The sequence below is a fragment of the Acyrthosiphon pisum genome, chromosome A1, assembly GCF_005508785.2.
Source record: "Acyrthosiphon pisum isolate AL4f chromosome A1, pea_aphid_22Mar2018_4r6ur, whole genome shotgun sequence".
In the NCBI taxonomy this organism is placed as follows: Eukaryota; Metazoa; Arthropoda; class Insecta; order Hemiptera; family Aphididae; genus Acyrthosiphon; species Acyrthosiphon pisum.
This window is the reverse complement of record NC_042494.1, coordinates 5782204-5809876: the sequence shown is the minus strand read 5'-3', so window position 1 is coordinate 5809876 and position 27673 is coordinate 5782204. Positions and strand designations below refer to the sequence as shown.

Genomic DNA, 27673 nt, shown 5'->3' with positions numbered 1-27673 from the left:
ACCACACATTAATGTCTTAACAATTGGAGGAATCAGGTAATATCCCCATGACGCCAATTTATCCACTTGATCTTTAGTTACTGGATGATTCCACATTTGAGTATTCATTGACGGACAAAACAATACCGGTTTTGAAACATTCCAAGCTCTAACAATGCATGTTAATAAGTTGTCACAAATTCCTGTACTCACTTTAGCCATAGTATTAGCACTCAAAGGGGCAAGTACCAATAAATCTGCTTTTTTTGAAAGTTCTATATGCAAAACGGGATCTCCTCTAGTTTTCCAAGCATCCCATTCATTTTGATCAGTATAAACATCAATTTTAAAATCGTTTCTAATTTTATCGACATCTAAAAAATGTTTACTAGCTTCTGTGACGACTAATGTTGCGCAAATGTTCTTTTGAACGAGTTGAGATATAATATCTGGTATTTTGATTGCAGCAACACTTGCACTGCAAGCAATCAGAACATGTGGCATGATTATTGAGCTGAATTACTGTCCTTGGTATTTTTGATGTCAGCCAGTCCAAGTTTAGTCCATTCTTCTTTTGCCATCAAATCGTTTTGCATACGGCAATCCAAATAATCTTTGGCCTCTTGACGACACAGTGAATTGTCCCCACTGTTAACGCTTAAGCAAAACATGTATTTGTAAGCAGTTTTTTTACACTGGCCTTGGTGATCTAATGGGAAACTACCCTTTTCAGGAGGTGTTGGTTGAAAACTTTTTTGGCCAAAAGTTGCAGAAGACATGTGGATACGCAATAAATATCTAACAAGAACAAATAGGATTCACAGAACAATGCAATTCTTAACCATGGAATACACTTTAGTGATTATAGGTAATATACAAAAATATTATTATTTTTTAGTAAATAGAGAATAAAATAAACTATAAAGCTTTTTTATAGTAGCTACACCATAGAATTACTCTCACTTAAAAATTGTTAATATTTCACCAGCTATCAGTAATATATTATCACAGTTCACAGAATGAATAAATTTATGTGATACTGTGATAAGAATAATTACGATAATGGTATCTTACTTTTTCAGTTTTCATTTCATAGTTCATACAATAAATTATAGTATAATAATAATATTATACCACAGAACAATATACTGTAGCCAATGAGTGTTAAAATTTTATCATAAAAACAAAAGTAAAGTTCAATTTTTTCCCATTGGTTGCACAAGTTTTAAATTAGGTACTTGATTTGAAAGGAATATAGGATGGCCCTTGCACATTAACTAAATTTAAATTTAACATAAGTATTTAACCAATTATTATTCAGATAAATCATTAATTAGTAATAAAACAGTCTAAATGTATTACAATTTATTATACAAAGGTATATTATCTTAACTACAATCAATTCGTACGATATAAAAATATCTAAGCTGCGATTACATTACACGTCTTCCCATTTCCTGAACTTCTTTTCTATTATCAATATTTTGTGTTATAAATACAGAGTTGATCCGGAGTATTGTAATTTCTTTTCGTATGAAGTTGATCCTCATGTATTGTTTACGTTTGATACGCTCGAAGTTTGTTCTGGTGTGGGACAGGTCTTTATCAACCACCGTCGCGGTGACTTGCACAGTGTCTGGGTCCAAAACGGGCCTGCCGATCAGCGTGAAGTCTTTGCCACCGACCAACAGCACTTTTTGCAACTTGATACGATCCCCGACATTTGGGGGCCAGTAACCGTCTATCAGCACCAGGTCGTTGTCGGTGACTTTGAACTGCTTACCGCATATATGTACGACAGCAAACAATCGGTTATTGTTTTTTACGGCTTCGTTGACGGTTTGTATTATAGTGTCGGAAAACGTTTTGTGTGCTACCGTATTGTCGACAACATATTCCTGACTGATTGGTGCTGAAAACGATCTCGCGTTTAGGCTCGATGCAGCAGCAACAGCTATTCGGTTTGTGGACACGGTTTGAACGGTTTTGCTCGCGAACTTCAGTAATTTATTGCACAGCATTATAGCTGTCTAAGATGTTTAGACGCTAGTTAATTTAGTAAGTTTCTTAGACCAGAGTAACGGAGTAATTAATTACATGGATAAATGTTATAATATAAAACCGGACATAATACGACAAATGTTAATAGCGTTTAAAGACTCAAGTTTAAGTATTGAGAATTTCGATTTACGATTTACGAAATTTTACATAACCTCACAAATCCAGAAAGTATTATCTGGACGATAAGAATATTATTATTATTATTATTATTATGTATTAAAATATTTTGAAAAATTATCGTAATTAAAAAGCTTATCAGTAAACATAATATTATTGCAGATAGCCTCTATGGCGGTGTATTATTGTGAATAAAATAAAATCATTATGTTTGTTAAGGGCGTAAGGGCGTAGCCGCGTTCAGAGGGTAATTTTTATATTATACATACAATTTATTATAAGAAACCGAGCACAATAACAATAAAATTCAACTGTTAATACAGCGGTGGTGGCTAGACTGTCAGCATGTTGTCGCGGGGAGCGGTAGGGACCGATTTGGCCAATGATTATAATAACAACAACAACACAATTCCTAATTCCTATTCTAATTTTCGTTGAACATTATTCGTGACGTACGAAATCTAAATTTGTCATAACATTGTAATCGTTTAATTTACATAACGTTCGTAAAATATTTTGCTCGAACGATAAGACATTGAGATAATATCATCGCGGTTTTTATTTTATTAATTTTTACGCCGTCGTCAAATAGCGCGCGATAAGGGCACGTCACAGTATCATACATTAATTGTCGACGACTGGGCAGTCTACCAGCGCTCATCTGCATGTTTAATGTCAATCATTGATTAATAATATTATAATATCGGTCGTCACCTTTTGTGGATCGCGTCCGTGATGTAGTCCTTTCCACATTTTCGCTTGCCACTGAACACGTACACGGCCTTGGGGCGTTGACGCTCGGCCACTGCAGCTCCAGACATGATCTACACCTATGTGGCCACGTAATATCGATGTCTCGACGGTGACCAGTGACGAGTTACGACTACGGCCCAACACCTGAGCGGTGAACCGCTAGCGCGTGACTCGTCGCGCGTCCGCCGCCAATGGTTCTTAAAACGGCGTCAGAACTGAGCGTAGAGTTAGTGTAGAACGTCGAACGGTGGCTACAGAAATTATAATTGCCCATCTATAAGGCTCGGCGATATTAATGGTGATTAATGGTGATATTATGTCATTGTTGATCAAACGTTTTTCAAACAAATAATAATGGTCGACGGACGCTTCCCATGCCGGACGATTCATTGAATTATTTTAACCTCTAAACCGTTGAGGCGAATCAACACGGCCGTAGTCCGAGTTTCGAGCCCATCGTGCCATTCATGGGTGTATTATTATACCGGCTAGTCGCTTACTCGCCTAAATAGTATATTTTATTTTTTATACCTAGGTAGGTAGTTGACGCATCAATGAATCATAGGTACCTATATTTAACCTATATTTATAATCGCACGATTAATAGGTACCTATACTGACAGAAATGAATCATTATCCTGTTGATTTCATAAAAAATAATAATGATATGCACCTAATATATTATTATAATAATTGTGCGTACCTAATACGCGTTAATGCAGCAGAACAAAATATTATAATATATAGCTATGAATAGATACGAAAGTGCGTTGCCAATGTTAACTATAAGGTTATAGCCAATAATATCTTTTATCTATGCAATATAGTATACCTATTATGTATAATATTATATGGTATGTACAGGGAATTTCTGAGACTATAATTCATGCAATAGCAAATTAAACTACTTTTTATATACGGAGTGATGATATTAACTTATATTCTATCATATTATAATTTATTTATTAGGCACATTTGTACAGATTTTTCTCAATATAAATGTATGTCATATATTTTTTTCTGAAACACGCTTGATATACTACGATTATAGTCTATAATAACTATTATTAATATTATATTGTAAAACCTATATTACCTAGGTACCTATGTAAATTTAAAAAAAGAAATTAATTTATAAATAATTTTTATAATATTGATAACGTGGCAATTAGATTGTATTTTAAATTCTGTGATTTAAATAGGCAATTCTCTGTTTATATTATTATTTTGTTTTTTTTTTTTGGGCTACATCAAAGTTCGTTCAATGTTATGTTATATTATATATTTTTAAATATGAAAATGAGTTCTTTGATACCAGAGATCTCAGTAACCACTCATCCGATAATCATGCGTTTTTTAAAAAACAATAGAGTTCCTATATCGCGAAGCAGATTTTAAGCATAGGAAAGTGTTTCCTCTATATCGATGAGGGGTTTCTATATATTGTATTGACTTATGTAATTATAGTATTTGGGCTTTAATGTGCTGATTATGAAAATTTATAAAAAAAAGTATGATTTGAACGCGAACAGAGGTAAAATAATACCGAAATACACAAATGTATCAACGCATGTTTATTAATTTTTCCCGGGCGAAGTCAGGTTTTACAAATAGAGTATATTATCTCAGAGAAAGTTTTAAAATGTTTTCAACCTCTATAGATAGCTTTAGCGTAACTCACACATGTAATTCTGGGCGTATATCGATTGCGCCGAAATTACCTTTTTACCTGTAAAAAATCTATCGATTGCGCCGCGTATCAACTCCGCCGAACTTTTTTACATATTGATTCCACCGGCTATTGATTACGCCGAAATCTTAAAAGGCTTATGTTTGCTAATATATAGCAAACATTTTTGACGATTATATAAATAAAAAAAATTGATAGATTCACCTATTTAAAACTAATATCAAATCATTATTTTAAAAATTGACCATATTGTATATTTTTATTACTTTAATTTTTATTTTTTTACCATACCATGTGGCATGTACAATACCTATATAATTTAATATTAACAAAAATCCGGCGGAATCGATAGCCGGCGGAGTCGATAAAACCCCGTACCTAATTCTTTTCAGCCCATGAGAAACCAATATTCTTTTAGTTTATTTAAATGGTTGCCATTGATGGTTAGGTACATAATAATATTACATTACCTATTAATTAGTATAAATATTCTAAAGCCCGCATCAATCTCCGTTTTCAATATGTTATTCTCAAACTTAATAATATGTCTAAAAAAATACAAGATAAAAAGCATTTTTTTACAAATTTTTTAATACAATTATTTGAAATAAAATACAAAATCAGAGATCAATGTGGGCTGTAGAAAGTCTTCTTCTTTCAGATAAAAAAAATAGTCATCAAAATCCAATAATTCTACAAAGCTTGAGAGTTATTCCCGTAAAGTAATTTTTTTTTGAAATAATACACCCTATCAACCTTCCTAAATAGGTATCGGGTAGTAGATTAGTGGAAAAGTTTTATAATTGAGGTGGTAACTAAAATATAAAATTTAATTTTCAAATTTTATAGAATTGTGGAAAATTTGAAAAACTGGTATCGGGACCTTTAAGTATATTATAATGTTATAATCTAAAGGCTATGGCATATTGTTCTCATAATGCATAATATTATATACTTATCATATATTTCATATTGTATTGCTTTTTCAAATACGACATTCAATATAATATAATACTATTATTATTGTTTATAAATTAACATTTTAAACAAAATATTTACAAGTAAGACTAGGTAGTGACCATAAGACAAAATAATTATTATGTGTGTCTTATAATAATATTAGTTTTAACAATAATTTAAAACGTTGTTCTGCACAGTAATGCACCTATTTTGCCTACACAACACGCCTATAGAATATAGGCTATAGTAACAAATTCTGAAAATGAAAATTATAGTAATATTACTCTATGAACTCTAAAATATTGTAAATATAAATATTTTTATTGTTAAATTTATCGATTGTTATTTATAGAAATAATATCATATTATGTTATATTATTACACTCGCTTATGTGATAAACAAGTTGCTTTCTATAAATTGTTTATTAACTTTGGCAATTATAATAATTTTTACAACGATAGGTATACGTTGAATACGTTCAATAACCTATACCATTATATTATATTATGTTTCCCAAACGTCAGTTACAGAATCACCCAATCTCAATCCAAATTCTTTAGTATAGTTATAGAGAGCAAATTCAATTCTTATGTTAATATGGTATTCCATATAACGCGCAAGAACCCTTACAATACATATTAAGTTGTTTTCACGAGTGTTCTTTATGCAATGTTGACAAAGTGTACCTAGTACCTACCATCTAAAATCTTCTCTTCTATTATAATACAGGGAGTATGTTTTTTTTCATTCACACCGAAAATTCGCATAAATTATCTGAAGCAAAATTTTGGCACAATATATACCTTATACCTTATTTGCCTTCCTAATTCTTGCATACATCTCTAATATGCTATGGTATATGTATTTTTTTAAAAACCCTTAAAATATTATTTAACTTATTTTATCTAAATTTAATGATTGTAAATAAATATAGTGATTGTTATTTACCAAATTATATTTCAATATATAAAATAGGTATCAAACAAATATTTTATTTAGTTTAATTATAGTAATTACTTGTAAATGTTATATTTTAATAATATTATCATTGATAGGTATATTGTATTATTGTAAGGACACAACATTTGTTCAACTATTTTAATTGACCAAGCACTAACACAATAGAATATAGGTGCCAGGTGCGCACGTACACAGTAAAATGTTTCACTCACACTCGCCTACGCACTCGGATTCAGAAACTCATAATCTATACGACATCCGCTAGCACTCTGATCAAAGGATGACACATTGTCCAAAGGGCGTTGTTGAAGGGATTTGCGATTCACGGAATACTTATCTATATCCTTAGTTGTGACTTGTCAGTTTCTTTTTCGGTCATCTGTGATCTTCAGCGGCAAGGTATAATACGACACGCGTTTATTATAAAGTGACCAACTGACCGTACAAAACCATAAAATACGTGGCATTTGCCATTACGTGACAAAACAAATAATAAGTAATGACAGCCGGTGTATTTGTTCCTTTCGTTAATGACGTGTACTTGAGAAATATCGATTTCTGCAATTGGCGAACGTGTCATTATTTATTATAAAATATTATGTATTAAATACATCTTATAATCTAATACACAATAAAGCATAGGCTCAAATAGCCCAATTTATTGTTTTATTATAATATTTATAATATTTTCTAAAAATGATATAATATACTTAGTACCTCCTAAGTACTGACTGTTGAGTTAAGGGGAGTTAGTAGAAATTTAGAGGGACTAAGTCCTCCGAGACCCCTCTATTTGCGCTAATCTTGAATGGTTCCTATATCGTAATATTATTACATTGGATTTTAATTTAATTATAATTAGTGTAAATATATTACGTACCTACACATTGCACGATTATTCATACTTTGTTGGTGAAGTTTAATTATAAGTTTCCAATTTCCACGATTCCAATTTTATAAAATATATTATAACATACCTAATTAAGAAAATGACTGTTCTGGGTAGTTATCACAGTGACTGCACTTCCCCAATAATCGGTATATCTGCTTACTCCTTTTATGTATCATATATTTTCATTAGCATTCATGAATCAAGCATATACCATGCTTATATCATAAATGCTAATCATGTCTAATGGTAACATTATATTACACATTATACATAGATAGGTAATAGCTGATATTGATAATTGATCGATGATTAATAATACCTGCCATTTATAAATTTGTGTAAGTGCATTTTATTGGTAATGTAATTTTGATAAATTATATTTATTATAGCATTAAAATAAATATTTGAAAATAAAATAGTTTAAAAATAAATGTATGTTTTTATTACAATAATGATTATATAATATAAAAATAATTTAATATATTATATACTGTATGTGCAATATCAAATAATTATGTAGGTGCATGGTACTTATGTACCTACACAGATTTAAATTTTAGATTATTTTAAAATCTTTTTGGTTGGATTTTCGAGTGTTTTTTTTAACCTTCTTACTTTTTTAGACCGGTGCAGTCATATTTTAAATTATTAAGATTTAAGACTATTTTTAACAAAACTTATTGATTAATAATAATTAATAACACATTAAAACCACATTCGATGAGGTCCCTATAATATTTTTTGCAATTTTCATCATAAGTTAGTTTTTTCTCAGATTTGGTACAAGAAATTGTTTACATAGGTTAGAGTACAAATGTACAATATATACTAAGAAAATCAAAAATTAATCTCTCCAATATCTCATCATTTAGATAGAATATTTTATCTATTATAAAATGTTAATCGTTATACTTTGTATATAACAAAAACAGTTTTAAAGCCGTAAGAGTATATAAATATAATACATATATCGTATAAGCAGGTCAGTATAGCATCGTTTTGAATTTACGTACATTATTATATGTCATGCGTCATTCCGTGTTTGTAATCTACATAATATCAATATTTTTTGTAACCATGATTGAACGAAATAGAATCCTGCGTTGGTGAAATATGTGAAGACATTTTTGAGGTTACATTATTTGTTTTTTTTAACTAACACTGTGCATTTTGTGGACAATAGTTGTTTGCCTCCGATAGAACTTCGGGTTTCCTTGTGTATCAGTTTAATATATTACACTTCATTAAACGCTTCGAACAAGAGCGAAAAATATCATGTTTAAATGACTGTTGCGGTACTACGCAGTTACAAATATTTAGGTATACTTGATACTTATACAACAACAGTGAACAACTTACTGTACATTACAAAAAAAATATTTATTACCTACCTATTATATTATTAATGATGTATCTATTACAGCAAATAGGAAGTAAGTACATATAATATAACAATATGCTAAACTTGTAGATTGTGCAGTTATATTTTGTACGACGACCTCGAGAACATTTTAATAACTATTCAGTAGGTATATATTATGCATACATGATAATAGAAAAAATATTCTAAAAACGAGTGAATTGTGGTCAAGGATGGCCAGGTAGGTATTATATAAAATTACTTATTTGTGAGTACCTTAGTCACTTTTGTAAATTAAATAATAATTGTATATCAACACAAATATATTGCAGGTTTAAGTTATGAACTATAACTTTTCTTAGTTCATGGGTTAAGCTACTGATTTTTAATCAACATAAAGTTCATGCAATTATTTTTCAAAAATTTTACGTAGGTATGTAGGTAGTAGGTACTAAAAGAATAATGTATTATATTTAGCAAATAATTTCTTATAGTAATTATCTCATTAAAAAAAAAATACATGAAAATTAAATTACCAAAACATCTACCTATAGCTGGTATTAAAATATTAAGTATAATTAATAAGTATAATAATTATTATAACTTACATTTTTAATTAGTATTTTTAAGAGTACAATTTTTTTTTAAATTTTATTACAAATATAAAATTGTTTTCGATGAGAAATAAATCAAATTAGTTTATTTGTATATGCTTTTTAATAATTAAATTCGTTAAATTATAAATGTAATGAGGATCTATAATTTGCTGGACAATAATTCGTTTTCTATCAACGTCTATGAAATATCAAGGTAATGATTGTTCAAAACATATTTTATCTATATAGGTAAGTGTCTTATTTGTATAAGACTGATTTTTAATGGATGTATACAAATATGCCATGATGTACATACCTACCTACCTACCTAATTTCATAGATTTAAATGCCATGTCATGGTCAACAATATAAAAGCCTTTCTGTATGTCTTTGATTTTAAATATTTTACCTAATTTTATATTAGGTAAAAATATTTTTGTAATTAAAATATATTTATATTTCATACGCATTGATATAAAATAACGATGACCTCACTTATGTTGATAAAAAACAATACTATTTTTATTGTACATAATATGCATGTCATCGCATTCGATCTCTGAGTAATTACAATGCGATTCTGAACATTCTAAATAGGTACCTTATCTACCTAATTATAAGTAATCCTGAATATTTTATACGATCTGATTGTACCTACTCGTTATACGTCCAATTATCGTATTTAATTGTTGTTGCACGGTGAGTTAGGTTTAAGGACCAGCCATTGATTCTTATCTACTATGCAATAATATATAAACAATACATAATAATTTACAGTATGAATGTTTTTTTTTGTCAATACGTGAGTTTCGCTTCTTAAGGGTAGTGTATTATAATAATATGGGATACATGTAGCCATATTGTTATATTAGTATATTACACTAGATTACATATTACATATAATATAATACACTATACACCTCTCTCCACGCAGTCCATGGAGACTTTGGGGGACGGGACTAATTCGCTTCCTGCGCCGGAACGGTTTATTTATTACAGTGTTTCACGAAGCGTGATCAATCCCATTGTATCCTTTAATTATGCATTTATTCGAATTCGAATTCTAGGGATTTTTTTAAGAATATATACTTAAAGACCATATTTTAAAATGTATATAAATTGTTAATGGAATATTTAAGGAGTGTGACGGTATAATAATAGGTACTATAGTAGTACTATTTTTTTTAGCCGAGAACCTCCTTTTTTTACAGTGAATCTTTAAGCAGATAATGCTTTTTAAAATGTGCATGTACTAAATTATGTTCTAAAAATAATAGTCCATTATAAATTTATATATACTTACATAAAATATAAAAATGTTATGTTTTCAGTAATATTTAGTCAAAACTTATAATAATTATTACTCAAACAAATTTTGCAAATTCTTAAATACCCATATAATACATATATAGGTACCCATGATAAGTGACAAACTCAATACCTAGTTGAAGTTGTACACAACAATATAAATTACAGTGTAACTCAAAAGTAAAAAAATTATCGGTCTCTACTCTCTACTCTCATGATAACCAAACTTGAATGCAACATATTTGCATAGGCAAAAATCCATTACAATTTCAGGAGGGGGGGGGGGGTGTAACATTATTAAAACCAATGTGAGTGGGGGGCTTTGATTCTACAAAACTAAAAAAGAAAGGGGCTTGATGGTCTCTTGATGGTCTTTCAAACTCCCCCTCCCATGTCCTCCAATGCGATAGCCATGCTCCTGAAATGCGACATACCTACCCAAAATATTATAATGTAGGTACCTATGGATAATAGATATTGTTCTATTGTACTGATCTTTGAAAAATATGTTTACAAACTTTGTAATTAAAACTTAAGCCAAACTTATTTCCTCCATTGATTAAAAATTAAAATATTGTAAATATAATATTTTAATAATATATAAGTATCTGAATAGGTAGGTACAAGGACATATTATTACAGTATTAAGAATCAACTAAAAATATACATTACATAATAATACATAAAAAACTAATAAAAGTATAAAAGAACTATAGTTAAGTGGATATTTATACCAATTATAAGTCAGTAAACATTGAGTTATCCCAACTTAACAATAGACAGCAGAAGAGCTCAGGTTCTTCAAAACTATATAAGACATTTTCAAGGCTTAAAAAAAGGATATTATTTATTTTTGTATTATGTGTTGAAGTTCATATTGTGGAGTACATTCTAAATTTTAAAACTGACATTTATATTAGATAATATGTTATTAATTGTTATGAGCCTAGAGTCTCTTTCAGTGCTTGTTTTTAAAGAATTGTAATCAACCAATTATTATTAAATACATTAAAATTTTTAAGTAAAAAAAATATACAGCATACGGTTTTTTTATATTATGTTAGTGTTGTATAGTGTAAACCTACTTAAATGATTTTGTAGACATGATACATTTTTCAGGTAAGGGCTAAAACTCAAAAAGTACAAGCCAAATTAAAGACTAAGACCAAAGCAATTAATATTGCTACACAAATAAATTTTTTTATATGGGGTGAGGGTGAGTGGCGAGGTTTCATAGAATTTGATGGTGCTAAACCCTCTAAATGTTCCTTTGTTTTATTTTAGAATACTTTAGTATTCATATTAATACTATATTATATATTATAATAATATCACAAATTTGTCTACATTTATTGTCAATAATAGTTGTAAAAAATTCCTCATCTAACAATAATATTATAATATTTCATACGGCCATAGTTCAATTAAAATTTTGTTGTTACATAATATTATAAAATTAACTAGATTTTCAAACTATTAATGTATTTTCTATAAAATCACTAAAATAATTTTTTCTTTAGGCCAAAACCCTTGGAAATTTAATACAAGCAGGTTCTTCAAAATATGTTATAATAGCAGTTTAAAAATATTAAAAATATATAGGCATACATGTTTTTTATAAGCATTTTATATTCCAATTTGGATGAAATTAGATATACAAACGGAGAATAACGATTTTAATAATTGTTTGTAATTAAAAAATATTAATCGTGGGTACTTGAAAATTTTAAAGTATACGATAATATTATGTTTTATAAACACAATGCATTTTGAAATGCAATTTTTTCGGAAAATAATTAAATAGTTTTAATAACAACAATATCTTAAAATATACATACTCAGTATATAGGCTGACAGACCAGAATGATTATTTGTATACAATGATTACATGTCATTAAATTAAAATTTATTTCACCTATTACAGTGACCCTTTCTAGACACCTAATGTACAGCAGAGCGGTACTTATTTGTCCATCTTTTTGGAATTAGAATTCGTTAAAGATGTCGTCGGCTCAATCCGGTAACTTATGGTCGGGTGATAATAGTTAGACTAGAAAATAGATAATGCACATCAGTAAGATCAAGGAGCAAGGAATGTGGACGGGTTAGATAGGACACTCACCTAAACGACCATGTCAACACTCCCCCCCCACCATAAATTCGTAGCATTCTATGGTTGGTTGGAGCCAAGTGAATCCCTCATGATTCACATAGAAGTGGGAAAGGGTGATTACCAACCAGCTTCCAATAAATTGTGTATCTGGAACTTCTCAAACAGATTATGTATTGCATATCATGTCATCGTCACCTTATTCACCGCTTTCCAGCTCTTTCGGTTCTACCGTACGTGTGGGTATGAGGTTTACTAAGGAGTGGTCGCTGTCTAGATATGTATTGGACCAATATATTGAATCCGCTACATGTACGTAGCCGATGCCGTGTTCAAAGTTTGTACTTTTCATAGTATTTTCTAACTCCAATGAAGTCCGTGTATCCACTTGTGGGTGATGACCATATGTGCTGGAACGATATGGATATTATGTGTTATAGAAGAATTTTTTCGCTTACGTCACTAAATCGATTGTCTACTAAAATGGCAAAGGTTATACATGTAAAAACACTATATTTCCCCATCAAAAAAGTAAGTACCATACAGAATAATATTACGATTAAAAAATCAATGTGTTTCAAAAATCAATATTAAAACCTTAAGCTTGAAGACACTTGTCGTAATTTACATATTATATTTTGTTAGGTACGTAAAACGCTACTTTTATATCCGCTGTCCTTACGAATGTAATTATTCATCTTACTTCCATATTTATTACACCCCAAATTCTTTTTGTTTTACAAATAATTTTTATTAGTAAAAAACGTGTGTCTAGTTGTTTCCTGAGTATAATATACTTATGATCAAAAAAGTGCCATACAAAATGTGTTTTTTAGTTTTTACAAAGTATTATTGTCGAAAGTAATAAGTTAATTAATGAAATAAACCACGTAGTATCTTATGTTAATCAAGGTAATCAAGACACTAAAATTTGTAAAGCTCGTGTATTTCCCTGTAAAATCCATGTACCTATACCATTTACGGCTGGTAGAACGCGTTTGTTGATAGAAGGCCAAAAAAAAAAATAAATACAGATACATTTAGGTACCTAATCATTGTTCTTTGTGATCGAAAATCAGTACTAAATGCTTCAAGTTACCATACGTAATCTATTTACTAATTATCAAATAAATATATTAAGTGGGAATGATTACTAATAACTATTATCTATACTCAATAATAATATAAAAAATTCAATAAAATCCTTTTTTGTAATTACGCCAACTCTTTGTACAGAATTTTTTTTATAATGACAGTATAATTTACATGTATAGTTTTGATATTAAAAACCTTATCAATATTGATATCTACTTTTCAGTTCATTACAAAACTGTAACTATATAGCTAATGCACAGTTATTAAGGAAATAAGTACCTACCTATATAATAATATATAACCTTCTGTTATAAATATAATTTATATGTCCATCTTGAACGTGTGAATATTTTAGTTAATAATACAATAGGTACTGTGTTAATACTATATTGTGAATTATAATAGGGTATTAATTCTAGATGTAAATTATTCACCATTATATTTCAATTGAATTATTATTATATTAAATAAGTAATTAAGTAGATATTGCGTTTGAATACTCTTTTATAGCCTATGCTATAATAGTGCTTATTTCATATTTATGATTATTAGTGTTCATTTTTTTAAATATTCGAGTTTGTTGCTACTTTTTAAGCGGGATGTTATTATGTTAATACACGTTGCTTAGTACAAGTTGAAACTATAATTGTGTAAAGCAATTATTATTTCCTTCGCAATGTGAATAGTGAATACAATTTTGTTGATTTGTCAAATGATTATATTATACTTACATATTCACATATAATACCATCTTTATTATTTTTCAAAATACGTATAATGTTTGAATATTTTAAATGACTAATGACTATACACTAGTTAGGTACTAGTGGGACCTGGTGTGGCTCGATGGCTTCAGTCACTAACGTGTTCTGAGGTCAAGTATTGGCCGACGTCGCTAGTTTCCGGATGGGTCACCACCTGGGTATTTAGTGACAAGTCATCGTTCTACATACACGTGATCCCCAACGATTTGTAACACCCCCCCCTCCCTACAAAATGCTTATAGTGGCCGATGCTTAAGATCAATAAAAACAAATAGTTACCAGTATGTGATAATTATATTTGATTCAACAATTTTTATTTGTATGATTTAATTGTAAAATAAGAAAATAAACTTTATTTTATTTTCTATTAATTAATTGTACAGAAATAAAATTAATTTTTGGTATTTTTAGTATGCAATACTGCATTTAATTGTCGGTACCTACTAGTTTTTTACTGTAACAATATCCTGTTACATTTATACACTGCTACAGGTACCTACTATTTATTGATTTGAATACCTATCATAATTTTAATTTTTAGTTATCGAGTTTGGGTATAATAACCAAGTGATATCAAAATTTCTTGAAAGGTTTGTTTTAGAAAAATAGACTGAAATTAGAAGCAATTTCAACTAGAATGGTTTTTGATAACGTATAACTACTGTGTTTTAGGACGTGGTATAATAGTAATAGTACCATATAATACGTGTTATCCATTATCATGATAAATTGCTACAAAATAAATTTATGTGAATTATTTTACAAGCAGCATTTAAGCTTTCTTAAAAATCAGTTATCTTATCACTTTAATTTGTACTATTAAAATGGTACATAGTTAATAGTTAGATAAAGTTCAATAAAACCATGAGAAGCAATAGCTATAAATATTTATGCATGGGTATATATAATATATGCATTTTATAGTCTGATTTAATTTGCTTATATATGAATAATATGTATATTAGGAGTCCTATGTTTTCACTTATAGTATAGGTATAATATACTATATAATTATTATTACCTATATACCTATATTAGCAGTCATAATATATGGACTCTTATTTTTAGAACTTATAACATTGTATTATATTATAACTTTTCTAGTACGAACTAGTCATAAAGTATGGATACTTAATAGTTCATAATATAGAATATAGCAAGGCCACCCGAGGGGGGGGGACGTGGATTATAGTTATGATACAATATATAGGTAAGCACCAACATTAAAGTTATGTTATTAAGCACTAAAATATTGTCAAATACTATTCGTAAACTAAAAGTCATAAAATGTTCTAATTTAATTTTACTAGTTCAATAAATATTGTGATATCGGTTCAATTAATATATTTTTTTGAATAATTCAATTTATTTTACAAAATTACAGAATAAAATATTTTAAGACCTAATACATTTTTAAGATATTATGTACAATACAAATTATTTATTTTAGAAAATAATACTAGAATGGCTTGTAATTATATTAACAAACTTAACTTAATTTAGTTGGAATGAATAAATCTTAATTTTATTATAGCATGTATTTCTTAAATAATTAATAACTTATGATTAGTGATTTATACAATATTAAAAAAAAAAAAATTAACATTGAGACCTAAAAACTTAACTTTAACAAATAAAAAAACCTAACAAAAAATATTTTTTTTAATTATTATGGATTTAAATTTAATATCTAAATATATTTACATAGGTATATCTATTTGGTAAATAATAAACAAACGAACGTGATGTTATAACTGTCTCATCAGTCTATGCACAATGCATATTATTTATAATAAACACGAAACATTTTGGTAAATAGGTATAATATCACCATAGTTACTTAACATTTTTTTCTAAACACTATGTTGACTTAATAATTAAAAAATTAAACGTGTGTACTGTGACAACTACAATGTATTATGATGGTCGCAAACTTGTAACGATATGTTAAACGACGTAAGTCGTAAAGTCTTTTAGCGAGTACTAGCGCACCTATGTTCATAGATAAACTATTATAGTTAGGTACTTATACTGTGTAATATGATTTAAACTATAAATAGTTTCACGGATTTCCATAAAATTGGCTAGTTATTAAAATATAGCTGTATATATTTACGGATAATTAAAAATATAAATATGCATACAATTTAAAATAATAAAATATATAATTACGATTATGAAAATTATGAAATTATGAAAATAATTTTCAATTATTGTTATGAGTGGGTATGCATTAAATATATACAATGTAATACACAATCAAAACATTTAAAACGATATAAATGTAGGTGACTGTCATTTGTTTATATCTATAAACTATATACATAACAATCAGACCTACAACATTGACAATATGATGAAAATCAATAGAAATAATAGGTAACGAAATGAGGCAATGTGAACAAATAGTATAACGTATAAGCACTATTTTACACATATTACATATTATATACTTAAATACTTAATACATAAGTGAGAACATATAAAACTGCTGTAAAACATATCAAAGATATTCAAGTGCAAACAACGTACTTAGAAGTTAGAACCGATCACAATCATATTATGCTATTTTTCCACGTACCAATGTATGGAGAATCTTTTGTTGGACAATTAAATCGATCGAATTCTTTAGACCAGTCTGTCGATTTGCGACCAACTGGTTCCATCATATTGTTCCATAATGCATTTGCAGCTGAAATACAAACATATTAAAATATAATGCATGTTTCATTTTGTTATTCTCAAACAGAATTTGATAGCAAATTTGACAACAAAACAAATACGTACAATGTACCTACATACCTACATAGTTAACTATTTAATTAATTTTAATTTTTTGTAACTTATAACTGACTTATAAGTTATAACTGACAAAACTACACCGTTGAATTTCTACGGTCATTAAACAGAAGTTTAAATAGGCATTAAATATATAAGTATAATTTATTTCATGAAAAAAAATCCTCAGTTTTATATAATACGTATTATAGGTTATATTTTAATGTCAGAAATAATATTATAATTATTTAATCCTGACATCTTGTGGTATGTTATATAGAAATGCAAACTTGTAATAGTATAATATTTATATTATAAAAATTATGTTGGTTGATGCTCGCAAAATAATAATAAAAAAACTGGAAAACTCTCTCTGCTATTATAGGTATAGATGGTTTCCAGTGTACCTTAACATTGGATTTGTCAGTGTAATGTGTGTGTCAAACATAAATTAAATTTAAAAATCATTGTTTACTATTAGATTTGTATATCATTATTTATTTATATGAACGGTTTTACGGTAAATAATTATTGGTATTTTCTTCATTCGGTAAAGGTTGAATTAATTTCACTAAAAACATTGAATATATTTTATAACCTATAATTTATATTCAGTCAACACTGATGGACCATACAATGATATTATGAATGATTAATTGTGGGGTATAAATTATTTAAAATGAGTTTAATGTTTTCAAAAGTTAAGTAAATACTTACAGAAAATAATAATATTCAATAAATTCCGTCAACTTTCATTTAAATAGGTACAACATTTTTTTAACATTTTAACTACAAACATTTGTACAAATAATTATGTTTATGTATATACTATATTTTTAAATTGCTGTATGAACAAATTATGAAGGATTTTGTAGGTATTACATTTTCAATCTTTAAGTACGTATAAAAATTAAAAATGCATGAGTTCTTAACAGTTTTATATTGTATGGCAAGGGGGTGGAAAGTGAGACCGGAAATAAGCATTTACTATCCGCTGGAGGGGAAAAGATCATTTTCCAACGCCTCAACAGGAATCAAAATTTAAACTTCAGTGCAGGGGTGACAAAAAATAATTTGCATATTTTCTTGGTTTTGTCAACATTAACTTCACACTTATAAAAGAAAGACTATTTTAGAATTGTATATTAAATTGGCCATTAATCTTTATTTTTTTTAACTAGGAACAATTTTTATCAAGATTTATAGAAACAAAAATCTAAAAAGTAAGTAGAAAACTTTAAATTTTTATAAAAAATGAATAACAAAAAGAAAATAAATTTGTCAAAAACCAGTGAAGTTTTGAATATAACCATGCATTTTTTACTCCGAAATACAAACTAGATAACAATTGATGATTACAAACCACCTTCACCATATTGAAAAATGTGGTGATTATCTTTAGACACACAAATAAAAAATATTGTTGTAAAACTAATATTTCTAACTCCGCTCAGAATCAAAAATATTGAACAGCTATTTATAATATTATTAACTGTGCATCTTTTTTTTAATCAATGCCTAGTACCTACTATTTTTTATAATTTATTATTTAATCAAAAGTTGAAAAATATTTTCGAGTAATTATGAATAATTTTTTTTATACCTAATCAAAATTTTCAAATTATTCTCACCTCTGGCATAACCTTTTTGACTGAAATGAAAACAATCACTCGCCAAATACGTTGTATCTGTAGTATTAAACCTATTTAATGGAAATTTCAGATCTTCTGTAAATACTTGGAGAACAACCGTAAAATCATCTTTATTCTTCATTTCTTCACTTTCCACCTATAAAAAAGGAAATAAAGATATTCATATTTTTTACAATAAATTTATATATACACATGAAAATGAAGACGATAGTTGGGAAAGGACGTACTTTTATTGTCAAATTGTATACGGAAATTTTACTAAAATATGTCTGTTTTTTTAGAATTTTCAAATTTTTTCCAGCGAATGAAATTGACTGTCGACTAGAGATGACAAAAACATTGTCTTATAGAAGCGCAATTCTAATGAAAAACTAGGTTTACATACTAAGGACCCTCCTATTTTTTAGTTGTACACTATAGATGCGTTTTATTAATAAGTACGGAAAAAAATCTCATCCTAATTTCAGTCCTAATACACAGTTTTTTTTTAGTTTTGACCCCCTAGTCACTTTTCTGCCAGAAAATATGCAAGAAAATGATAGAAAATCAAAGCATTTTACTGCCCCAAAAGGTGATGACAGACACAAAAAAAAAAACACGCACACATCGTTGTAAAACGAGTAAATTTATCAATCTGCTTATAATCAAACATACGAAACATTGAAAATAAAAAAATATGACAAATATTTAAATAAAATCAAAACGACTGTTGTAACCTACATATAGTAATGATATTACATTCAATTTTATGTCTGTGTAAAAGTGGGAAGAAAAATTAAGTTAAGGATAATAATATGGATTTAATATCCCACAATATGTAATTTTATATTTTTTATTAGTTCGTATGATGCAAATTTTAGTTTATACACCATTGTCCCTTATTTTGCATGTGAGGAGTATTAACTTTCTTAAATCGCTGAAATGGATTCGGTAGATCTATTTAACGTTAATCATTAACTCAACTGACTCATTCATGATAGTGACTAGGCAATAAAAAAGATTTCCAAATTTAATGAGCTACAAGATTAGGGACATGTCTCAAATCTCAATGGCCCGTGCAATCATTAACAAACCCCTAACACCAGTCAGCTTTCCCACTATCAATAACCTTGTTATAAGATCAAGACTCACGAGTCCCTACATTTACTTTTAAACAATTTTTGAAATATTTAAATCAGTGTCCGCGGTTATGTAAAAGAAAAACAATATTTAAAAAAAACAACCTCTAAAATAACTACTGGCTAGATATTGTATAAGATACCATATAGTACCTATCTGAAGGGGTTAATACTACAACAAAATTGAAACTGTGATTACAGAATACATTTAGAATGCTGTCTGGATATTGCATAATGGCATAGTGCAGACTGCTATCGTTGACGGTTGACTTAACCTTAAAAATGTACCTAATTCATGGGTTGGATTGGGTCGATATCTCGTAGGTACCTAATTACTAAACCTATAACAAACCATATAGTGATTGCCTTGAAATTTAAAAGAATGGTTTAGCCAAAAAAAGTGAAGGTTTAGATAAATTTCGTTTTAATTGTGATTTGTGATTTATTTATTCATTTTTTTTAAATTAAACGGATAAAAAAACAGGAAATGTTGATATTTTTCAACCATTTAAACAACACATTTAGATTATTTAATTCATACGCTAAAGCTTCAGTTTTAGAATATTTGAACCATAAATTACACTGATTAACTTTTGTGACTGACTTCAAATGAAAAATCACATTTAAGATTCATGCAAGTTACTATATAAAAATAATCTTACTATTTCTTTCTCGACTTCTTGAAACTGTTTCATTACTTTTATGTAATCTGACAATTTATGTTTGTACTGTATCGAATACAAACATGGACACTCTAGGATGTGAGTGAAAAAACAAATTTTTGGCAGATTTGTGAATTTAAGTAAAATTTCTAAATCTACAAAACACAAACAATATTTAAATTATTATTTTTTTTAAATTACATTATTTCTTTATTAAGGAATACGAATATAGTTATAGGTAGTGTTATACTAGAGTTACAAACATACATACCCTAATTATTTAAATTATGATTATTCTTATGTGGTTTGTATAAAATATTTGTTAGGTACCTAACAATAATATATTGGAACCTTATTTTAATATAGTTTGACATCGATAATCAAGTTACCAATTCCAAGAATCATACATCTATTATCATTAGACATTAAAGTACCTACTTAGCATTTTACTGGTTAGAATAACATACAATAAGACTTACTTACCTATATTAATAAATATAATATTTAAAAAACAATTTATTTCAAGGCTATAAAATGATAATTAGATATATTTAATTTTATGGAAATCGCAGGTTGCCAATGAACGATATTGATCATTTCGATAATTGCGTATTTTAAATTTGTCTAGATCATTTCCATGGTATATTGGTCAAAATACTTTTATAATGAATTTCAAATGTCAAATCATATTATGTTACCCAATCATTAACACTAAGTATATTTGTTAATGTTAGTTGGATTTTCGATTCAAAATCTCAAAAGTTTATATAAAATATTTTAATCTATCAGTCACCATTTAATAATATTATTATAGGCACTAAACATAAAATATACATTTACATTTAAGTGATGTTATTTGTTTAGACTTATTTCATACGTATGGTACGTATATTTATACAAAAGTTATTATTTTTACCACTAGAGTGCATTACTATAGTAGGATTGAGGAAGTCAAAATTACAATGATTTATTTATCATTTAGCCACTAAATTTTAGTGTACCTAATGGGTCTCCTTCAACATTTAATTTTATAATATTATATCTGCAGGCTGAATTATTATAAAAAAATACTTATGAAATTCTTTATGGAAATAAGTCATCATTAAAATTGCATACATTTATTGAAGGTAAGTCATAAATGTATGAAATTTTAATGATTACATATTTAGGTACATTTATTTATTTAATTATTTATTTACTTAAATAGATACCTACCTATTTCCAGAAACATAACTTACTGTTTATAACTTAAATAATATTTTTTCATTTATTGGATATCGTTTTAATGAAATATTTTGATTACTATGTATAAGTATAATATAATGTTTGCCATCACCCATTACACCAAAAACTAATCTATTACAAATATATCTACCCACTTAAGTATTTTGAATAAGCATGCTGGACATATAGGTAATTTAAGACAATATCTTTTTGTAATTTTGATGGTTATTTAAATTAATGGCTATTTAAGATTCTAAAGTTATATAAAAGTTAATACATTTTGGATAAAATAAATGTTCAACATTCAAATACAATAATTTGTTTATACGCACATTTATTTTTCATAAAAAAGCTCCCATGGATGTTTGTACCTTTTTGTATGTGATTAGTTTCAATAAAATTATATATTTTTTTAATATTCAATTTAATTTACTTGGACTTAAAATTAAGTTGACCATAGTCCGTGGCAAATTTTCTTTTATGTATAGTAATGCTGTTAAAATGTTCTGTCTATATTTTTCAGCATACGTAGTATAATCTTCGTAACACAGTTCTAAGCAAAAGGTATTCGAAGTCATCATCATTGTTACTAACTGTTGAAACAAATAGTTGTTGTTATTTTTTTTTATTTAATCATCAGAAAAAAATATATATTTAAGTCTTACCTTCCAGTCTTCGGTTATATTAACCCTCTTATCCATTTTCATTCTTTTCACCAGTTCTCTTGTCATAAATGGTAGGTCTCTACTGAGAGCACCGACTTCAGCTACGTTGAATTGAGAAAAACGCTGTTCAGCCAATGCGTCGCCATACGCATAGCCAATCAATTTTGGATTAAAGACTTTCAAAATATTGGGCAAAGTTAAAAATTCTCTCCATGTACCTTGTCCGCCTAATTATAAAAATGATTGCAATAAATGAAATAACTTTGTAAGATAATAAATAATTAATTGTTCCATAATACAATTTTATGTTTCTATACACTTAATTAAAAATAATACCAGCTGTCCACGATGATCCACGATGATCGACGACTAATTGTGGTAAAAAATACGAAAAGCTTCCCGTCCCGACTGTCAAAGAATCTCCGACACTGCCGATTACATCAAAGTCACCTGGTCTTAGTTCATGTACAGACGTTGGCCTCGTTTCAGATCTAGTTCCATTGGTATTACAAAAAAACTTGGATGACTTCAGTTGTCGCTCTTGTGTTCTCTGAAAAATAAAACAAGGAACGAGTTAAGCCTAAATACACCATTGGTGATGTGCTCGTATCCTGAATGAAATTAACTTTAATCGAACCTGTAACATCCGAGATTTGTCTATTTGATACTGAGAGCTGAACATGTTTTGCAAAAAAAGTCTCGTAGGATACAAAATTCTATCTTGAAGCTGTATAACGGATTTTGGTATATCCGTCAAATTTTCATTAGACATCTGTTGTGTCCATTTCGGCGATTGAAAGTTTGGTTTCCAAGTCAATGTGACAGTACAACACCACAAAAAGCACGCGCTAATTGCTATTATATCTGATTATAACATAATTTAAAACTCAGTTTTATTTTCATAGAATATTTCAATTGTTTTTTTTTTAGATTTTCTATTAAAATCAATAATATTTTCTTACAACAAACAATTTCAAATAATACTAATTTTTTGTGAAATATTAAACGGTTCTCAATAAATAATTTCATAATACTCTTTTAGGTTCTGAGGATTCTATAAAAAAATAGAAATTCTCCAGCAATTTACAAAATAAAAACAAGACTACGAAATATCTGGAATTTTTATGAAAAAACAGTCTTCAAGAAAGTTATCACCTTTTATATTGTAACTCAAAACTGAATAACTGTAGACTTGATATTTTCAAAATAGATATAATATAATTTTAAAAAGTATTTTAGATGTCAATTTGTGCTAGGTATTAATGGATAATTGTGAAATTTTCAATTTTTTTAGATTTTACTCAACTTGTGTATGTTGATAACATTTTTGTTTATGATCAAAATATCTAAACAATTTGGAACATGGTTTCTCATAAGTTTTTCTTATATCAATAAATTGAAAAATGTCAAATATACATAGTAACAAATTGATAATTAATCGCGATTCATTGTGGTATAATATCAAAACCATGTTTTCATTATTGTTTGTTATTTTTTTGTGAGATTCTTTACAGTGGTATTCTATCGAACGTCACAATAAATTTTGTTAACGCTGTACATTTTATTTTTTGTTTCATCACTCTAGGTTTATTAGAAAAAATATAATACTCGTAATAAACTATAAAATAACATGTAACAAAAAAAATGCATTTGTGAATCATAGAGTTAAAAACCGTTTGAATCAACAATTTGACGAAACTTCTTAAAATCGCTAAAACTCAATAGTTATTTTGTTGTTAAATTTCCACAGAATATTTTTAGTTCTTTTACCTATCTAAGATTTGAATTTAAAATGTTGTTTTTGTTTTGTTATTCAAAAACTGATAACTGTATAGACTTGGAAATGTCTCCAAATATTTGTACCTACTCGTATTTTATTGACATGATAAAATCTTTGATTTTTATATTTTGCCTCTTTTTAGCCAGGTACTTGTATTCGTGAAAAATATTCAACATTTTCGTTTTTTTTTAAATTTATGTTAGATAAAATTATTCTTTTGAAATAAAATAGCTTAAAAATTGAATAGGTATGACGTTCATCGTAAGTTCTTCTTACTGAAATTAACAAACAATTTTAGTATAAAGTGAAATTAATTTTTTTAAAAGGTTTTAAATTTTAAAACGTTGGTGACATTTTGTCAAAATTGGGAACTATTAATTATATATATAGGCTGACGTACTAATATTGAGGAGGTACACTTGAAATAAAAAAAAGGTGGGTAAGTGGATGTCACTCTGCTGTACAGTAGGTTACAAGTGGGTCACTGTATAATGGATAGTATTAAATTTGAATTCAATGATATAATATCACTGTATAAGAAAAACGATTCTGAGCGGAGACGGTTTGTCAGTCTAGGTATTAGACATACCTATTATAGGTAGGTATACTTATCTATAGTATTAAAAAAAAATTGACCTATAATAATAATAAATTCCAAATTAATCATATCACAATATCCATCAGGTAACGCGTTATACATCAACAACAAACCGTGGTACTATCATAGATATATAATAGTATACTTTAGAAGTTTCAAGTACCCACGAATAATATTATACAATCACAACAAAATAACTAAAATAGTTATCCTAGGTTTTTAATATGTAATTTCGTCCAAATTTGAACTTAAAATGACTATAAAAATAAACTGTGCTTATGTATTTCTTAGAATTTTTGGCAACAGAATTAAATATTTACGTGGAATCTTGTTTTAAATTTTCAATCCTTAGATATAAAAGTTGAACATTTTATAAATTTTTAACTACAAAATAATTATTCAATTTTAAATTTGATAAATTTTGTCAACATTTTAACTTCAAATGCTTATAAAAAAAAATTGTGCCTATGTATTTTTAATATTTTTCAACTGATATTGTAACAATATATCAGGAGCTTTGTATTACATTTTTACACTTTTTGGCCCAACAGATAAAACTTAATTGATATTTATAGAAAAAAAAACTAAAAATGTCCGTAAACAGCTTAAGGGGCCTCGCCATCGCATTGATTTAAGGAGAATCATTTAGGCAATTTCTAATCTCGTTGTCGCCACCCGAGGTCTATGTGTTAGTCGTAAATGATTATTAGTGTGTGTGGCGTCCATGCGGGTCAATTGTAGTGGTACGGAGGGCTCTCGCACGCACTCGCACGCACATGTCAGTGTGTAATATTGTGATCGTGAAAAAATGTTTATTTTTCACTCAAACACACGATTATAATTCCAACACAACGTCGCAACGATTAACTCGATTTGCATTCTGACAAAATATTCTTTTTTTCCACAACATTTACGAGGCATCGGTCGAGGTATATTTTTAAAATTGTATTTAGTTAATTAAATATTTAAGTTAGAAATTCTGAATTATTTTGATTTTTTTACAATTTTTTATTGCATTTTAAATTACAAAAATTAAAAATGTGGCTCGACCGTTTCCTTGTATATATTACGGACAATCCGAATATTTTTTCAGAATAAAAATCGTGATAAATGTCGGCCCGTACCGTTGGAATTGGAGACAGTAGTTTTTAACAAAAAAAGACGTGGTAGCGAGGCCCCTTAAAAAGAGTCAAAATATTTTCAAAATTGTATGGTGTATAGGAAATGCTAATATAAACATTTAGTAAAATTTTCATGCATCTACAGTTATTCGTTTTTGAATTACAACAAAATAAGGAAATCGCTACTTGAGAAATCGAGTGAATATCCAATGTTGTATAAATTTGAATTTCAAACGATCATAAAAATTTTTACGAATTCTTAACTCAAAATAATTTGCTAATTTTCGTGATTTTTCCATATTTTGTCAATTTTTGAACTTTAAATGATAATAAAAAAAAACTGTGACTAAGGATTTTTAATATTTTTCATCTGCTTTTGAAACAATATACTAGGAGCCTTTTATTAAATTATCAAGCTTTTTTAATCAATAAATAAAATTTTATTGATATTTTTAGAAAAAAAACTAAAAAAAAATGAAAACTGACAATGTCCGTAAAGAGCTCAAAATAAGTCAAAATATTTTGAAAATATTATGGTGTATATAAAATACTAATATAAACATTCAGTCAAAATGTCATGTATTTACGGTCATTTTTTTTAAAGTTACACCAAAAATCAAATTAAATTTTGTGAAAAATCGATTTTGCGTAAAAATTCCCGTTTTTCCTTAATTTTTCTTTGGTTTTTCTTGGCGCTTTTGAAAATTACTGTGAATTTTAAATTTCAACCTCCCCAATGCACCAACGATATTCACTTTCCAATCGAACAAGATACTGAAGTTGAAAATCGAAGCATTATTTCGACTACTTATCGTGTACACAGACACAAAAAAAATAAAATAAAAAAAAAAAACATCTATCATTGTAAAATCAATACATTCATCGTTCCACTCAGAATCTAAAAATATAGGTGTAGAACGAGTTTTTTTAATAAATTGTTGTCCCTCAAATTATGATATTTTACAATTTTATTTTACAATCAATCGTTCTTGATTACTGTCAATATTTCTAATTTATTGCAAGCTTTAAATTAATTTAAACTTGGATATGTAAATGTCGGACAATACCAATAAAAATTTAATATAAATAAATTAAAAATATAATTGTATTAAATATTTTTTTCATTAATCTCAAAATTTTTATATTTATAAAGAAATACATATTATTATAGATATTATAAATTTTAGTTCATAATACTAGTTTATAGTCGGATAGTAATACCAAAGTCAGGAATTGATTGGAAAAGTAATTTAAAAATAAATCATAAAACTATAAAAGTATATCTACTAGTTTTTACAAAAACAGTAAACATAACAAAATATGCCTTAATGCGTAATGATACTATTATAATAGCATATAAATCAGATAACTTAAATCCGTTTAACATTCGAATAACAAACGTTTTATTTGAAATCCTGATAACCGTTAC

General features: G+C 27.7%; 4 protein-coding genes across 6 annotated transcripts in view; all 4 read right to left on the bottom strand.

The window, feature by feature from the left end:
• The window catches only part of LOC100163413 (phosphomevalonate kinase-like), a 42209-nt gene extending 39165 nt beyond the window's left edge, over positions 1–3044 (bottom strand). Inside the window, exon 1 of one of the 2 annotated variants that reach the window (XR_003838842.1) lies at positions 1–516. Coding sequence is in view for 1 of the 2 variants with exons in the window: in NM_001162102.2 (NP_001155574.1) it covers positions 2872–2978 (107 nt within the window). In the remaining variant the exon portion in view is untranslated. 2 annotated transcript variants of the gene reach the window in all.
• LOC103308135 (cytochrome c oxidase assembly protein COX19-like) lies at positions 332–1085 on the bottom strand. Its single transcript, XM_029486556.1, has one exon. It carries the CDS (start codon positions 756–758, stop codon positions 486–488), a length of 273 nt encoding a protein of 90 aa, XP_029342416.1. The 5' UTR covers positions 759–1085; the 3' UTR covers positions 332–485.
• On the bottom strand, positions 1316–2213 carry Mrpl21 (39S ribosomal protein L21, mitochondrial). Its single transcript, NM_001162011.2, is given in 1 exon segment — positions 1316–2213. A coding segment is annotated over 1 exon segment (588 nt). The 5' UTR covers positions 2001–2213; the 3' UTR covers positions 1316–1412.
• A 13816-nt stretch (positions 3045–16860) lies between the features above and the next one.
• The window catches only part of LOC100162073 (phospholipase B1, membrane-associated), a 15512-nt gene continuing 4699 nt past the window's right edge, over positions 16861–27673 (bottom strand). For both annotated transcript variants that reach the window (XM_001949868.5, XM_029486555.1), the window contains exons 3-9: positions 23383–23609; positions 23082–23295; positions 22746–22972; positions 22514–22673; positions 20857–21011; positions 19056–19212; positions 16861–17338 (exon numbers count right to left, since the gene is read on the bottom strand). In XM_001949868.5, the coding sequence (XP_001949903.1) occupies positions 17202–17338; positions 19056–19212; positions 20857–21011; positions 22514–22673; positions 22746–22972; positions 23082–23295; positions 23383–23609 (1277 nt within the window). In that variant the 3' untranslated portion in view covers positions 16861–17201. The remainder of the gene's footprint in view (positions 17339–19055; positions 19213–20856; positions 21012–22513; positions 22674–22745; positions 22973–23081; positions 23296–23382; positions 23610–27673) is intronic.

Coding starts and splice junctions, on each gene's coding strand:
- LOC103308135 (XM_029486556.1), bottom strand. CDS start 758: ATGTCTTCTGCAACTTTTGGCCAAAAAAGTTTTCAACCAACACCTCCT.